The sequence below is a fragment of the Centroberyx affinis genome, unplaced genomic scaffold (genome assembly GCF_046629955.1).
Source record: "Centroberyx affinis isolate AG114_WGS23_722 - 3 ecotype Tasmania unplaced genomic scaffold, CSIRO-AGI_Caff_v1 ptg003040l_1, whole genome shotgun sequence".
NCBI lineage: Eukaryota > Metazoa > Chordata > Actinopteri > Beryciformes > Berycidae > Centroberyx > Centroberyx affinis.
The window spans coordinates 285,001-301,028 of NW_027281130.1; the positions used below are offsets into that span (position 1 = coordinate 285,001).

Here is a 16,028-nt window from a genome sequence, read left to right on the forward strand (position 1 = left end):
CTGTGTGTGTGTGTGTGTGTGTGTGTGTGTGTGTGTGTGTGTGTGTGTGTGTGTGAAGTAATCGCATGGGGCAAAAGGACAGGGGAATATGCCAGACATGCAGAAGCAAGCAATCAACCAAATCCCTCTCTCTCTTTGCTCGCCTGCCCGCTTCTCTCTTTCTCTCTCACTCTCGCAATGAGCTGACCTCTATTACCCATGCAGGGGACGAGGTGTGGGTGAGTGTGAGCGAGCGAGCGAGTATGTGTGTGTGTGTGTGTGTGTGTGAGAGAGATTGTTTTCTTGTGGCAGAATATGGATGAGGGGATGGAAATGAGGGAATTAGGGAGCGCTGGCCTTTCACACACACAGGGTGTTCTAATGGATAGGGCAGCATGTCTGCTTGTGAGTATGTGTGTGTGTGTGTGTGTGTGTGTGTGAGAAATAGTTTGTGTGTGTGTGTGTACACAACAACTAGGCACCGGGGTTCTTTACACTGTCCAATCCAGCCTCCACCTTTGAGTAATGGCATTCAAATCCATAACTCCACATGCCACTTGGAATTTTTCTTCAAATATTTAACTTTTTTGGGGGAGTAATTCTGATTTATTTCTGCACAGTATCTGCTTTATTTGCTAATGCATATTAAAGAGCGAGAAGGTAGGATGTGTGACATGGTTTGAGAGCCTAACTAACACCATTGTGAGTGCAGCTCACTGAAGCACAAGCACATCCTACAGTGTAACAGTTTTCTACTTGTGCGCCTGCCTCTGCTTATTTGCAGGTCCAAGTCAGGCTGGGGACACACTGCATGACTTTTACACCAATCATAGGTACAATTTTACAACTGATTTTCGGAGTCCTAGTCTGGGGCGTCACAATTATTTCAAACATCTACTTTTTCAACATGAATCTGGACAAGTGTTGATGTCCTCCTGTAATGTGACGCAACGCAACTTAATGATCAATGGCACAAATCTGAATGGAGCAATCAGAGTGGAGCAGGAAAAAAAATGCTTGGAAAGTAAAATGCTCCACCCTTAATGTTTGTTTTGGTTCTGTGTTGTAGAAGCCCGAGGGTTCATGTATATGTGAGATTTGGGATGTTGAGTGTGTGAGCCCCAAATCCAACTCGTCATCAAGTGTGTGTTCCCCGAATCCAAACCATGTGATTGGTGAATGCCAGTTGGTAAATGTGTGATGCCCCATCTATTTACAGCCTGTTCAGCTGTCTAGTGTGTCCCCATTGTAAACCAACCTGGCTGCTTATTTTCACTTGATGACACTTAACAACCGCTGGTGTGTAGCGCTACTGTGTATCGTCTGGGGCGCCGGCCAAGCACTTATGTTTCTGCACACACAGTTTCTGTTTCAGTGTATAAACTGCGTTGTAGGCGTGTGTGCGTGGACACCGGTGTGAACAGAGATTTGCATGTGTCTACACGTTGCTGCATTGACATATGTGTGTGTGTGCCCGGCATCTGTGTGTGTGTGTGTGCGTGTGTGTGTGTCCCTATTAACGATTCCAAGCCAGCTCTGTGCTCAGACAGAACAGGACTGCAGAGAAGATCAATACCTGAAGAGACCCTCCCTGTCGTCACACACACACACACACACACACACACACACACACACACACACACACAAAGAATATCCACACAAAATGCATCATTTATGACCCCTCCAGAACGCGACTCTCCCACAAGTAAGAAAACTCATCAGAAAGTCATAGAATCACGCCGGGTGTGTGTGTGTGTGTGTGTGTGTGTGTGTGATATATCTGATACTGCGATGGGGGAAAGTGAAAGAGTAATTTTCTATCTCATTTTTACCACTACATCATAGCGAAGGCGTGTGTGTGTGCGTGCGCGCGCATACGCTTGTGTGTGTGTAACCTACTTTTCGATCTCGCTGTTTTTACAGGTGCGCGGGGCGCAGGAGGAGGAAGAGCAGGAGGAGGAGGAGGGAGTGTTGGGGTCCGTCTTGCTGCTCTCGCCGTTGCTCGTTGAAGGCATCTCTGCAGACACACACACACACACACAGGCGATGTGAGAACACTGGAGGGTGTCTTTCCCAACTGCGATAAGCAATTCCACACTTTGCAAAAAAATTGTGTATTACTTTGTCTATAATGTGTGTTGTGTTTGTCTTAAATGCGTTTGGTTTTGCCGTACTCACCGTCATTGACCCATTTGGAGAACTCGGGTGTTATTCTGTTAGAAGGCATCCCACCACTGCAACACAGTGACACACAGACGTTGTTATGAAAGAGAGCTTAGACTAGGGCTGGGCGATATGGACCAAAAATCATTATCAGGTATTTTTAGGCTGAATGGCGATACGCAGTATATATCTCGGTATTTTCTATGAAGTGGGCTAAATGTTCAGTTATAAGTAGGGCTGGGCGATATGGACAAAATCAAATATTACAATATTTTTGACCAAATACCTCGATATCGATATTGCGACAATATTGTAGGGATGACTATTGGTGCTTTCACAAAGTATTTACACAATGAGATTTTTGATAAATAATCATCAGTAATGTGGATATAATGACTAAGTGGGTAAAGGCAAATAATAGAACAGCTAGAACAGTCTGGTAAGTTCAGAAAATGACATCACTTTACTGTAATGCAGCCTTTAAAACCAGGAAAAGACAACACTTATGCCACATCACGATATTATGATATCCAAAATCTAAGACGATATCTAGTCTCATATCACGATATCGATATAATATTGATATATTTCCCAGCCCTAGCTTAGACCTAACAGCTAAAAGTCAACAGATTTAACCCAAATACAAAAAATTCTATAAGAAAAGAGGGGTAGAAAACTAGTAGGGTAGAAGGCTGTCTCCTTTCACTATTAACCAGCAGAACCAAAAAGGAAAAAGCCACTCATTCCTTATAATGCATTAAAACAGAAACATGGGGTTGGGTCTACTCCCTCTCGATAACAGCGGCACATCCGACTAAAACCGCTAGAAAAACCACCTTGGCGGTCTCGTTTCGTACTTGAGGACGGCTCCCCGTAGCGCCTCCCTCTCGCGGGCCTCCCCCTGGTCCTCGCCGGCCCCGGAGCAGGGGATGATGTCGGCCTCGGTGTACTGGGCCTTGCCGTACTCCAGGGTGTCGTCCCCGTCCACGTCCAGGTCGGCGTCGCTGTCCGCCGCGCTCTCCTTGGCGCTGCACATGGCGAAGCCGGTTCCTGAGAGAGAGGGGGGGGGAGGGAGGGAGAGAGAGAGAGAGAGAGAGAGAGAGGGAGAGAGAGAGAGAAAGAGAGAGACATGTTAATGCGTTTAAAGGCCTTAAATTTAAGACTTTTAAGACTGTTTAAGGAAGGGGACACAAGAAAGAGAGTGGGAGAGAGAGTAGGACAGGTGGAGAGAGAGAGACAGCGATTGGACTTGTGGTGAACTGATGAAGACCGACACGTTACCCATCAATCTTTGCACTTCTTCTTACCCTGTGTGTGTGTGTGTGTGTGCTTGTGTGACTGGCACTTCTATAAACCTAGTGATGAACGCTCAGACAAACTCTTGCCGCTGCCTGACTGCTTCCTTCAGCTCCACTTAGCCGCACAGCCAACTGTGTGTGTGTGTGTGTGTGTGTGTGTGTGTGTGTCCGTCACTTAGAGGCGTCTCTCCGGTGTTTGTGCGAGACTGTCTGTCCTTCTGTCACTTATGCCCCGTCTCTCCAACCCCTTCAAGGTGTGTGTGTGTGTGTGTGTGTGGGTGTGCGAGCATGAGTCTGTCTACCTGTCACTTACACCCTGTCTATCCAACCATGTGAAGGTAGGTGTGTGTGTGTGTGTGTGTCTGTGCATGCGTGTGTAGGTGTCTGTCACTTACACACTGTCTATTCAACCACATGAAGGTAGGTAGGTGTGTGTGTGTGTGTGCAAGCTTGTGTTTCACTTAAGCTCTGCCTCTGAAGCCGTCTGTGTGTGTCTCCCAGTGACAGGCCTGACAGCCATCTTATTTACACCTATCCCAATTTCTACAAGCTCTCAGCTGGACTAGTGCGGTGTGTGTGTGTGTGTGTGAGGACCAGATGCGGGGCTAGACAGAGCTGACAGCCATCTTATTTACCCCCCCTGTCCCAGTGTGTGCCAAGTCTGGATACTAGACTTCCTATAACAGTGGGTCTCGGCGAGCACTACGGTGTCTCTGTCAAATTGCAAATCAATTGCCGGGCCTCGTCCTCCGAGGATCTTTAGGGATTCAAACATTTACAAGGATCTGCGGTTGCCACCTATTCTCTCCCCCGTCCTGACTCTCCCCTCTGTAATTCAGCCCGCTCTCACTCTGGAAAAGGGGGGGGGGGGGGAGGAGTGAGGAAGAAGGAGAGAGAGAGAGAGACTGAAAGCTGCCGTGATAAAAACGCGCCACCAATGCTAAGCCGTTTTACAACTGGCCCATGGTTTTTAGTGATCAAATAAAAAGGACCTTTTAACTTTTATTTGGTCTCGGCGGCTGAGGGGAACATATGGGAACAATGGCCACGCAGCATAAATCTGCCGCCTGGCTACTGACGCTGTGGCTTTTCGGGGCCTGGGACAATGGTAACGCAGCACATATTACGCCATACAGACAAAGAATTGGACTTCAACGCAACTTAATTTTGACATAAGACACTGTCACAGACTTCGTTCATCCTCCGCATACAAGAAAGCCTTGATTTCTGGAAAAGCTCACTGTTCATCACTCACTGAATTTGTGTCACATATTCCACATTTGACTTGACAAGAAGCTCTTCATCTACACCCTCTATTCCCATCTGAGACTATGACTTGTGCCATCCTATCCACAACGGATGAGAGGAAAATAGATAGACAGCTCTGAACCCTAACCACCGATGCACTGATGTTAAGGAGTGAGGGTGGGGTGGATCTTTGTTAATCTAATCAATTGATCAAACTATGGATCCTGCGGCTAGTTGGACAAGGCGATTGACAACAACCACTGGAATTGTGGGTAAACTGGCTTTGATTGTGGCTATGGAGAGAGACTACGTTACCATATAGCCTGTGAAATAGGTCAAATGAAGTGGAATGGGACAAAAAAAGGGAAAGTGACACTCATGGTGTGTTGTCACAGTTTTACCATTAGGTAAAAAAAAACTCTGAGTAAGAGCATCAGCAAAACACCTAATACGTAAATGTAAAATAGGAAGAGCATTTTATTTTGAAGTGCTGTTGGATTACAGGAAGACTGATACCTGATGAAGCAAAGATAGTTTTAACAGCATTCAGATGGTTTTAAACTATTTATTCCCTTACAGACAGATAGGATGTGTGTGTTTTCTTATTGGTACCTAAGCTTGGCTACTTCAAACCTGGATATGTCATGTGTGTGTGTACTGTACATGTCTGTGGTCTGTTCAGTGTGTGTGTATGTGTGGTGTGTTCGCTCTGTGTGTGTGTGTGTGTGTTCCCAGTGCTACTATCTGTCCCTCTAAGCAGTCTTGGCAGGCCAATCTAATCTGGCCAGGGAAAGGTCAGCCCCACTCTAACTGCCTTTCACTCACATTATGCACTGACGCACCCTCCCTCCCTCCTCCTTTCCCTCTTTTTTCCTTCACTTCTCATCCTTTCCCCTCCTCCTTCCATCCGTTCCTCCCTTCCTTGTTCCCTCCATCCTTCTGCCTCCCCTCTTTTTCTTCCATCACGGCTCCTTCTTTCATATCTTCCTTCTCTCTCATGTCACCCTCCATTTCCCGCCTTCTTCCCATCCCTCACTTTTTCTCACTCTTTGCTTCTCTTTCCCTCTCTCTTTATCTCTATTTTTTCTTCTCTACTTAATGTTCTCTATTCATGTAGCACTAGTTCCCTCTCTCTCTCCTCCCCTCTCTTCATGTACCAGCCTTGTTCGATGAGCTGCTTCACCTCTTTTCTGATAGATAGGACAGGATCAATGCACACACACACACACACACACACACACACACACACACACTCCAACTCCTAAATGGCATTCCCGGTCTGTCTCATTACCATAGCTATCTCCTGCATATCGTTGACTCTTAACACGCTAACTACACATGTTCTTTTCCGAGTTACACGCTTCATGACAGCGACGCGGGGGGGACACCCAATCTACATACATGTCGCCGTGGCGACTGCCCTAAAGCGACAACACTACAAGTACAGATCTGAAGAGGCAGGCAGGATCAAAGGCCTCATCAGACTGACTGACAGCCCGGATCAACCAATCGACCGACCTCGGCGGCGTCCTGTTGCCATGGCAATTATCGGGACCCCCCTAAGAGCGAGAGAGGAGGGGTGTCAAAGGTCGTCGCGCTATCGCTCTGCCATTTACAGGTCAGAGAGAGAGAGAGAGAGAGAGAGAGAGATGGGGAAAGGGACACAGACACAAAGACATGAGACGGCCATCTTTGAAGTCCATTTACAAAGCAGAGATTTCTCCTCTCCTCCATCCCCTTGGGCCATCTCAACCAGCCATAATCCCCCTCTTCTGTCGCTCTGTCCCTCTCTAAGGACGCCCCGCTATCAAGACTCAGGATCTGTCTGTCTGTCTGTCCCCCGCCTGCCTCTCTGTCTGTCTCTCTGTGGCTACGCTGATGCCGCAAGGGTGAACTATTTTGTTACAAAGTAAAACAATGACTTCAGGGGACTTTTGTTTTAGCTAAAACAGATCAGTAAGAACGTCTCAAGATCTCGCTGTAACATTAGCCACAAGCAGGAGAAAACACTCGAGAAACGCGGGTCAAACTGAAATTATGAAACACATCACGATAAAATGAAACTCATGATCCCTGTGGGGAAATTGGGGCCACTGCTGCAGCAAATAATAATTGGATACAGCAGGGAAAAAGTACAAACATCAAAATAGAACATACATTTTTTGGGGATATATAAGCATATGCAGCCAAAAATCTGTCTGAATATGTTGAGGAGACTGTAAGAGTGAGAAGTATGGGGAAGAGTATGGATTACGTACATGTATTTACTTATATGACGAAATGACACAAAATGCGTAGGCCAATAAAGACAACTGAAGGGACGAAGCTGCCATTCTGAACCTTTTCCCCTAATGCTAATCGATTACTAAATATGAAAAAAATATGATAGATCGGTCCTGATTGGCTGAGATGCATTCGAGGCAGCTGTAACACACCTGATAAAACACGGTGACCGCATAACAGTTCATGTAAATATGAATGTGCCAACGCATTAGCTCATTGCCTGGCTACTCTTCCAAGACTTTTATTGCCGGTGGAGAGGTAAAGATCTAATTAACTCAACATTTGCGTCCTTTCTCCCGCCTGATTTCCACTGTGCCTTACAACTCGTCTTGGCTGCTCTGAAGTTGACTGTAAAGCGCGGCTCATTGCTCGAGTATAGACTTTCGAAAGTTCCCCCCGCAAAGTTATGAACGAACGGCACAAACAGAGAGAGAGAGAGGGAGAGAGAGAGAGAGAGAGAGAGAGACAGCCAGACAGACAGCGAGCCCACTAGCCAGATAAAGAGATCTCTCCGTCTGCGCTTTCAACCTGGCTAAGCCGGTGCGAGACACGGGGAAGTCTCCACCTCGCGCACGCAGAGTTGAATCATAAAGTGATCTTGTTCGATTTTTTTTTCACCCCCCTCCCCTCCTTCTCCTCTGCCTTGAAAGGGCCCCCCCTTCCCCTCCCCCCTCACCCCCCTCTCGCCTTTTCTTCCTCGCGCTCTCAAAGGGAGGGAAGGATGGTGGCACTTCACAGAGGGATAGGCCCTCTCTTTATCCCGCCGGGCTGGAGAGACACCCCCCACCCCCCACCCCCCACTCACCCCCCCTACCCCCCACCTCCTCGCAACATCTCTACATCCGTCTGGCCGCGGCTGGTTGGCTCTCGAGGGCCGGCTGGATACAGCAGCTGTGTGTGTGTGTGTGTTTGAACCACTGAGGAGCTTTCAAGACAAAATCCACCTTCTGAGCCTTCTGCCGGGGCGTGCGTATACCTCTCTGTGTGTGTGTGTGTGTGTGTGTGTGTGTGTGGGGCGTGTTTCAAGTCGCTCTCCCCGGGCCACCTCTGTTATCTGTGTCACATCACAAGGTGCCCTATTAGAGCGCGGCAGAAGGGTCCTGTCTGCTCGTTTAACGACGGGAACGAGGGATGGAAGGACGGATGAAGCGACGGATGGAGGGACGGGGGAGGCCGGTACACCCCCCACCCCCCCACCCCCTACTCTTTTACGCGGTTTAGTCGAGATTTCAACATTGATCTGTCTCGTCTTCTCTCTCCCTGGCTTTCAGAGAGAGAGAGAGAGAGAGAGAGAGAGAGAGAGAGAGAGAGAGAGGAGCAGGTGAGCCTCAGCGTGTGTGTGTTTAACAACAGATCGAACAGGGAGAGAGAGAGAGAGGGGGGGAGGCGAGGAGGAGGAGAGGCAGATGAAAGCGGAGGCAGAGCCGAGAGAGTTTGAAAGAGCCTCTTAAGAGACGACAACAACTCTTTACCTCCATCTGCGCACATCTCGATGGCCTGCCTCTCTCTCTCTCTCCCTCCCTCCCTCCCTCACACACACACACATACACACACAAATCTGAAACAAGAGCGATAGAGAGAATGCACTGTAGAGACTTGTTTGTCTCAGCGTCACAGTAATGGAGGCCACTCTGGAGACTGAGCTGGTCAGAATATTGAAATGTGTCGTTGATACTGGACAAAGCTTACTCTAAATGCAAAATGAACATGTATGCATGGTCTGAAATGCTCTGTGCAGTTTGAATCATTTAGCTGCATGTATTCCAACAATTAGAAAAACAAAAGAATATATTTCCTTATATGTTCCATCTTCCATTTGAAGGAAAGCGGTTCAACAAAGAAAGCAATACATTACTTATTACTCATTTCAAAAATCAGTGATATTACTTTAGTTACTACATCCTGGGAGCAGTGTTTCATTATACTACATGTTCCTTTAGTTTTCTGTTCACAGCCTAAACTTGGCAACTGCATCCTTTACATCCATCCTCTTAGAAAAAATAAATAAATCTGGCTTTCCTCCCCTCCCCAAAACAGCGTTGATGTCCAATGTTCTTGTCATCATTTTGCTCGATAAAATCAAAGTAGTGGGAATACTTCCACCCCCAGAAAGTCAACTTTACCACCATTACTTATCCAAGCCAGTTCATATAGGTTGAGTTAATTCAGTGCGTGCTTCAACTGAAAGAGGGAGACAGCTAACTATAAAGAATTCAACTTCAATCCGATATTTAATAATTATTACTGAGAGACCGACGTAGTTTGTGACATTACTCGTTCCTGGAAACGCAGCAAAGCCAATATAACACTTTACTACTCAGCTCTGGCAGCGGAAAAACCGAGAGTGAAATTTGTCCAACACAATGAGAAGGAAAAGTTGGGGGAAAAGTAAGAAATGGAGAGAATGTGAGAGACCGGATGGGAAAAAGAGACGGTGAGAGAGAGAGAGAAGTGGGAGCATTGTGGGTGTGTTTGTGTCAGAGAGCAGCCGCTGTGCTCCCCAGCGACCAGCTCTCCGGTCCAGTTCTATAATTGCATTTCTGGGCACACACACACACACACACTGACACACACACACCCACACACACACAGTGGCGACCAGCGGGTCAATTGCCCAGCTAAATGTGTTTTCCTTCCCCTTGCTAGGAGGGCCGAGCCGGGCCGGGCCGGGCCGACCTCGGGCCAACCCGGACCGCCACCAGGACCGCCGGCACCATTATGGCTCCCCAGTCGCACTCAAGCCCGGTCTCACAGAACTAACACTGCTGCGACCGGACAGGGACAGAGGGAGTGATGGATGGGTGGAGAGAGAGACAGAGAGAGACACAGAGAGAGAAAGTAAGAAAGAAACAACGCGCGAATGAATGAACAAATGAGCGAAGGGACATGACCATGGAGCCATGACGGGTCAGACAGCCATCTAGAACCAGTAAGAGGACTGGACAACTACATCAACACAAAACATAGCAGCATAACACACACACACACGCACGCAGACCAGCGCTGAAACCATTTGACACTTCTGTTGTCAAGATGAGAGAGATGAGAGATATGAGAGAGAGAGATATTGACACAGAGAGAGGGAGAGAGAGAGAGAGAGACTTGTTTCCCTGCCTCTGCACTGTAATTGCCAGTTTAAAACAAATCTTGCATTGTGTAGTGTGTGTGTGTGAGAGTGTGTGTACCTCTGAAGCCTCCCTCCAGCAGCGCGGTGGCTCTGATCCTCTTCTGCCCCGCCCACTCGTACTCCTCGAAGCCCCGCCCGTTCTCTCCGTCCATGTCTACGGAGTCATCCTCGCCAAACGCACCCTCGCGCTGACAAACACACACACACACACGTACACGTTAATCCAAGCAAAATCACACACACAACGGGCAAACACAGTACCACAGGTAGTTTTTCCATATACTGTATATTCACTGAGTTTCAAAACAAAAAGTACCACTAAAATAGAATATTTATAATATTAATATGTATTTACTTCATAATTTCTATTTATATACAATATTTATTTATCAACAACTTACAACATTAGTGTACTATTAGAAGTGGTTGATCTAGAGGAGGTTAGTGGCTCTACAGCTAGTGTGATGGATAGAGATCAGTGAGGTGAGACAGAAGACAGGTGGTGATTGGTGACCGACAGCTAGAAAACAGAGAGAGGGGAGGGAACTGGTAGAAGATCTATAGGAAGCAGAGCCTGATTGGCCGGCATCTACAGGAACTACAGACGTGATTGGTCGGCATTTATGGGAACAACGGACGCAACTGGTTGAGATCTACCCGAGATAAAGAGGAGAGTGGTCAGCATCTACGGGAACTACGTGCCACTGGATGTGCTGCGTTCATGTCATATGGGGAAAACGGCAGATAGGAGCTTCCTATTTGAAAATACTGTTACTGTCAAATGTCAGGTGCATGTAAATGCATGTAAACAACTGTAGGGAATGATAGTCATGATCGCAACTACATGCTGGATTTTTGGTAGACATTACAAAGTTTGCTGCCAAATATGACCTCAAATGTATCACTGAGTTCATGTGTGTTCAGTGAGAAAAAGTCATATCAAATTCCTTGTATGTGCAAACTAACTTGGCCTATTAAACTGATGCTGAAAAAAGCTGATTAACAGCAACCAAAGTCTACATGTGAACACTTTCAGGTCTGTATTTTTTTTTACAGTCAAGTCATTCAGACGGTTATTCCCATATGATGTGACCGCAGTACTGGCATCTACAGAAAGGAAAGCAGTAACTGGTCGATGTGTAGAGGAACGACAGATGCTATTGGTCGGTATCTACGGGAGGTAAAGAGGTGACTCGGACAGCATCTACAGGAAGAGAGGTGTTGACAGGCCGTCCAGGCTGGCGGTAGGCGGGGGGGGGGGTCTGGGCCCGGGTTGTACTACCTGGATCAGGCATTGTTCCACATGTCTACTCATCTCCTCCTCGCTCCCAGCCAATGGGGCGCTGCACAGCGGACATACCTGGCCCCCATCCTCAGGCTTCCTCCTCTTCATCTTCCCTATACGGGCTGGAGTGGAGAGAGAGAGGGGGAGAGAGAGAGAGAGAGAGAGGAGAGAGAGAGAGATGGTTAGCAACGAAACAGAATACACAGCCTCACATAGAGTACATGAACTTTCGTCTTTTTTCCACGTTAAACACCAGTATGATTTATACAACCACAACATTTCTAAGATGAACCACAGACTACAGTGTGTAGGGAAATGTTCTAAAACAAAGTAAAACATTTCCAAGCGATCTAAATGAACTAATGAGCGGCAAGGAGTCTTGTCGTTCTGGGGATACAGTGAGAAACCTCATGGAAACCAGCCTACATATGGTATAATCAAACACAAACCCAATTAGCGATGAGAAATTAAACTGTGTCACTGTATTTCACCAGTTAAGGGCTTGTGGGGAGCTGCTCAAACTATGTGTTTGGGCCCGAAAACAAGGCCCACCAGAGCAGCAATATGAGTTCATGGGCTCGGGTGTCGAGGCAAGGGAGATAAACGGATTTAAATCAGATATCTGTCCCATGATCTGATTATTCCGCCTTCCCACATGTGTTAAGAAAGAAACGACGAGAGCCCGACGTGACAGAACAATCTCCCCTCTCTCTCCATCCTTGCCACCCTCTCCCTCTGTTTCTGCTTCCCTTCCTCTCCTTCGCTCCTGTCACAGCTAACCCCCCCCCTCTCTCTCCTCCCTCCACACACACACACACACACACACACACATAATTAGAAATTTAACAGAGCAGAACAGCCGGCCATTGCGCCCCGAGTCTCTGTCGTTTTTTCTTAACTGCAAATGGCGCGCGGGGACATTAATTTTTAGCTGGGCTGGGAAAGCGGAGGAGGCCAAGAGGGACCCCGGTGAGGGATGGAGGGAGGAGGAGGAGGAGGAGGAGGAGGAGGAGAAAGCGAGGACATGAGGCAATATGCCATAACTGCAGGGGGAAGATGGAGGGAGGGAGGGTTAAAGAGAGAGAGAGAGAGAAACTGCCTCCTCCTCCTCCTCCTCCTTGCCAATTCTCCCCTGACGCTAATCGAGGGGGGCGTTGTTAAATAGAGAGAGGAAAGGGGCCGCTAATTAGGTCCGGCAGGGATCTCTTCCCCCCCCCCCCACACACACCCCACCGAGAACGATTCCCGGTTCCACATGAGGGCAGAGGGAAAGTAATGGGGGGCGAAGTTTAAACTAAGTCTTCACCGGCTCTTGTCACGGGCTCCGACTGGAAAGCGGCGGGTTATCGGCGTGTCAGGAAACAGTAAATGTCTCGTAACAAGAGGCAACAATCACTGTGATATCAGTCGATGGGTAAAAACAGAGCAACACTATTATAAAGATATTGATATTAGATTTTCTCAGTTTACACCCATTCAGTAACTGGGGAGGCTTGAGGGAGAAGCGTTGGGTATTCTCACTAAAACTTGAGAGGAGCGAAAATTATACATTTAGTAATATAGCAAAAAAAATACTCCAGAGCAACTAACACACACAGGTGAGATGCAGCTGACAAAACCAGCATGTGTGTGAAATAACATGGGGCTTATTAGAGATGCTCGGTCTGTATCGGTGGTTCAGCATGGAGCTAGTCTCTTATCTATAGACCCAGGCTCATGAAAACACAGTGCTTCTCCTGTCACGTGACTTTGGGAGCCATCGGACAAGAGCCTGCGACTCATTTTTAGGTCCTAACCCAAATATAGAAGATGCTAGGGGACTATGGATTGTGGCCAGCGTTAAGGAGATTTGCCATGTTTGCCATTTAGGAGGCCGGCTAGAGGCTCTGAAGCCTAAGAGACAGTTTCACTTGTTACTGTGGACTTCATTTAAGAAGCTTATTAGCAACCGTATGGGGCAGTAAGGGCTACATTTTCTTCCATCAGAAATAGGAAAATCAAGGAGGAATAACAAAACCAGGTGCAAGAGTTAAGATTTTATTGAAATAGCAGCTGCTTGGTGGATTACTTGAATTTGTACCAGTAGATCCTGACTACTTGGAAAAAGTTGAATGATGATCTATGATGTATGCATGTGTGGAGTTTGGTGTGGCGAAGAGAAAAACTCATCGGGTGTCTCAGCATGAAGCCTAAGGAAAGGGACCGGACTAGTAGAGGCATGGATAGGTATTATCACTGAATCGATTTATGGAAAATTAACGAAAGGGAAGGGTAGGAAGTTAGAGCACTGTTTTCTTTAACTTCACGCTGAAATAAGCGGGATGGATTTTATAATTCTATTTTTTTTAATTATCACATGGGGTACAGTTCTCTTTCACTTTGCCTTTCCCTGTCTGGGATCCTCCTATCCTATATATGGGTGTCAATCAGCCTGATAGGTGTGTATAAAGTTGTCTCTGTATTTCACTGGTGGCTTTCCATGACTGTGATAAATTCGTGGCTTGTTCCATCTTAGTCAGAAAAGCTGTTACAGGACAAAATGTCTCCACAACAAGGACAAACAGGGCTGGCCAGGGCCTGCTCATTATCTGATATGACCCATTTTCCTTCAAAATAAAGAATGACTCTTTTCCTATCTTATTGCTTTAATGATTTATCAGCAAGAATATCTTTTGACAGAATTAAAAAAGTGTTTCAAGTCCTGTGTTCAATGCACCTGGTAAACCCTACCTGGCCTTCTTGTGGCATAATAAAAAATTATAGTCACTGAGTGTGAAACAAGCTACAAAATACATGCCAGTAGATTGTTATGAAGTGAGTTGAAGTTGCTTTCCATGTAATATGTACTTGACTTTTCAGTCAAAAAAGTCATACTCCCCCCCCGCCCCCCAGAAAATGAAGCCTGTGTATAGCACTTGTAATACACTCATAATACACACCTATACAAAGTAAAACACATGGAAAACATATTAAGCATCATAATGAGCAATATTAAGTGTCATTAAGCTACTTAAATGGTGATATATGATGTGTGTACGTACCATTCAATCTTGTTTGCCTATTTGCCCGCACTCGTAAAAACGTCTGCAAATAGAAAGAAAGGAAAGAGGAGAAAATGTGCGTTAGATATTGAGGAAACATTATAATATGCTCACAGGTACAAATGTAACTCCTCAGAGTGAGATTGCAGTGGATGGTGGACGGCTGTCTGCTGAGACTGAGGGAGAGTAAACAACAAAACCTACTTCTCTCTTGTTTTGCACCTCCTCCATGAGTGGGCTGACAACTTGCCATTCAGAGCCGCTGTAGCAGCCGCTAAAACTCTCCTGTGCCAACTAGTCTCGTGTGTCTCCCGATACTCTACATCACTGTAAATAGAGGCTTGTGTCTATAATTTTAAACGGATGGAAATGGATTGAAAGTGGCGCCCGTATCGGCGAAGACACTCATGTCCGCAGCCATGTTGGCTTGTTTTGGTCATGTGACCCGGGCTGGAGGCGGAAGGGAGCGGTGCTGTTCCCACTTTGGGCCGCTAGGGGGAAGCAGCGGGTTTCACTGGATGAGATGTTAAAATGGTCTTCTCCCTTTCAGATTCAGTGTGAGAGTTATGATAATACTAATACTACTAAAAAATACTACTACTAATAACAATAAATTGTTATTATGAAATGTGAAACAATATATAAATATATAACAAATATAATAATGTTTATAAAAGCACTACAAAGTGTTATGGGGAATCAAACTACATCAGATAGTTGATACATTTCAAATAGAGAAGCTTGTTTCCAAATTAGATTTAAGCATCTTTATGAGACTTTACTGTCTACTATTTACTGTATAATCACTGCAAATTACATACAATGCAAGTATGTCATGTTATAGCATGAAATATCATCTTTCAAAGCTCTGGAAAACAAGATCAAAGAATGAAAAACACTTTTAAACTTTTGCTTTGTGGCTATTACAAATCACATTGAAGTCCTTATTATGCACTTGCGGTGTGCCACAGGATGTTTTAGAATTATGCGTGCAAATTTACAATGAAATTCTACATTTATCTACATGTGAATCTGGGACTTTTTGGGGGTCCTGGGTGGTCCAGCAGGACCCCTGGGGTATCATTAAATATAATGGCCTTATCATTAAGAAATATAGCTTTGTGGAATACATTGAGGGAGGTCAGATTCCTCCTTCCTTTCCTCTTCTCTGTCTTGCAGAATGTGCACCTCAAGTCCCCCCCCCCCTCCCTCCCTCCCTCCCTCCCTCCCTCCACTGGGATTCAAACCCAGGAGCCTGCAAGTCTTTGGCTATGTGCTGACTGAAGCATCCAGTCACTGTTACGGGTGCCCTCTCTTTGACACAGCAACAGTGAGCAGGCAGCGGTTCAATCTGGCCCCCGTCGTCCATCAACTTCCATCTCTCTCTCTCCTCCCTCCCTCCCTCCCTCCCTTCATCCTCTTCTCTTCCACTCTCCTTCCCTCTCTTTCCCCCCCCTCGCTCTCGAGTGCCGACGCATGAGTTATACCGCCGCTACCGAATCATATCATTATGATACACTCGCTAAATGGCCGGGGATAGGTCAGGTTTTTAGAACAAGGAAAGAGGTATAGAGAGAGAGAAAGAGAGAGAGAAAGAGTACTGA

The 16,028-nt window shown here is 46.4% G+C and overlaps 1 protein-coding gene across 1 annotated transcript in view; it reads right to left on the bottom strand.

The window, feature by feature from the left end:
• Positions 1-14,837, bottom strand: part of rnf220a (ring finger protein 220a) — a 32,302-nt gene extending 17,465 nt beyond the window's left edge. Inside the window, 7 exon segments of the mRNA XM_071537404.1 lie at positions 1,879-1,996; positions 2,158-2,213; positions 3,000-3,192; positions 10,157-10,286; positions 11,381-11,505; positions 14,425-14,467; positions 14,629-14,837. Coding sequence (XP_071393505.1) covers positions 1,879-1,996; positions 2,158-2,213; positions 3,000-3,192; positions 10,157-10,286; positions 11,381-11,505; positions 14,425-14,467; positions 14,629-14,655 — 692 coding nt within the window. The 5' untranslated portion in view covers positions 14,656-14,837.
• Positions 14,838-16,028: the final 1,191 nt, after the last annotated feature.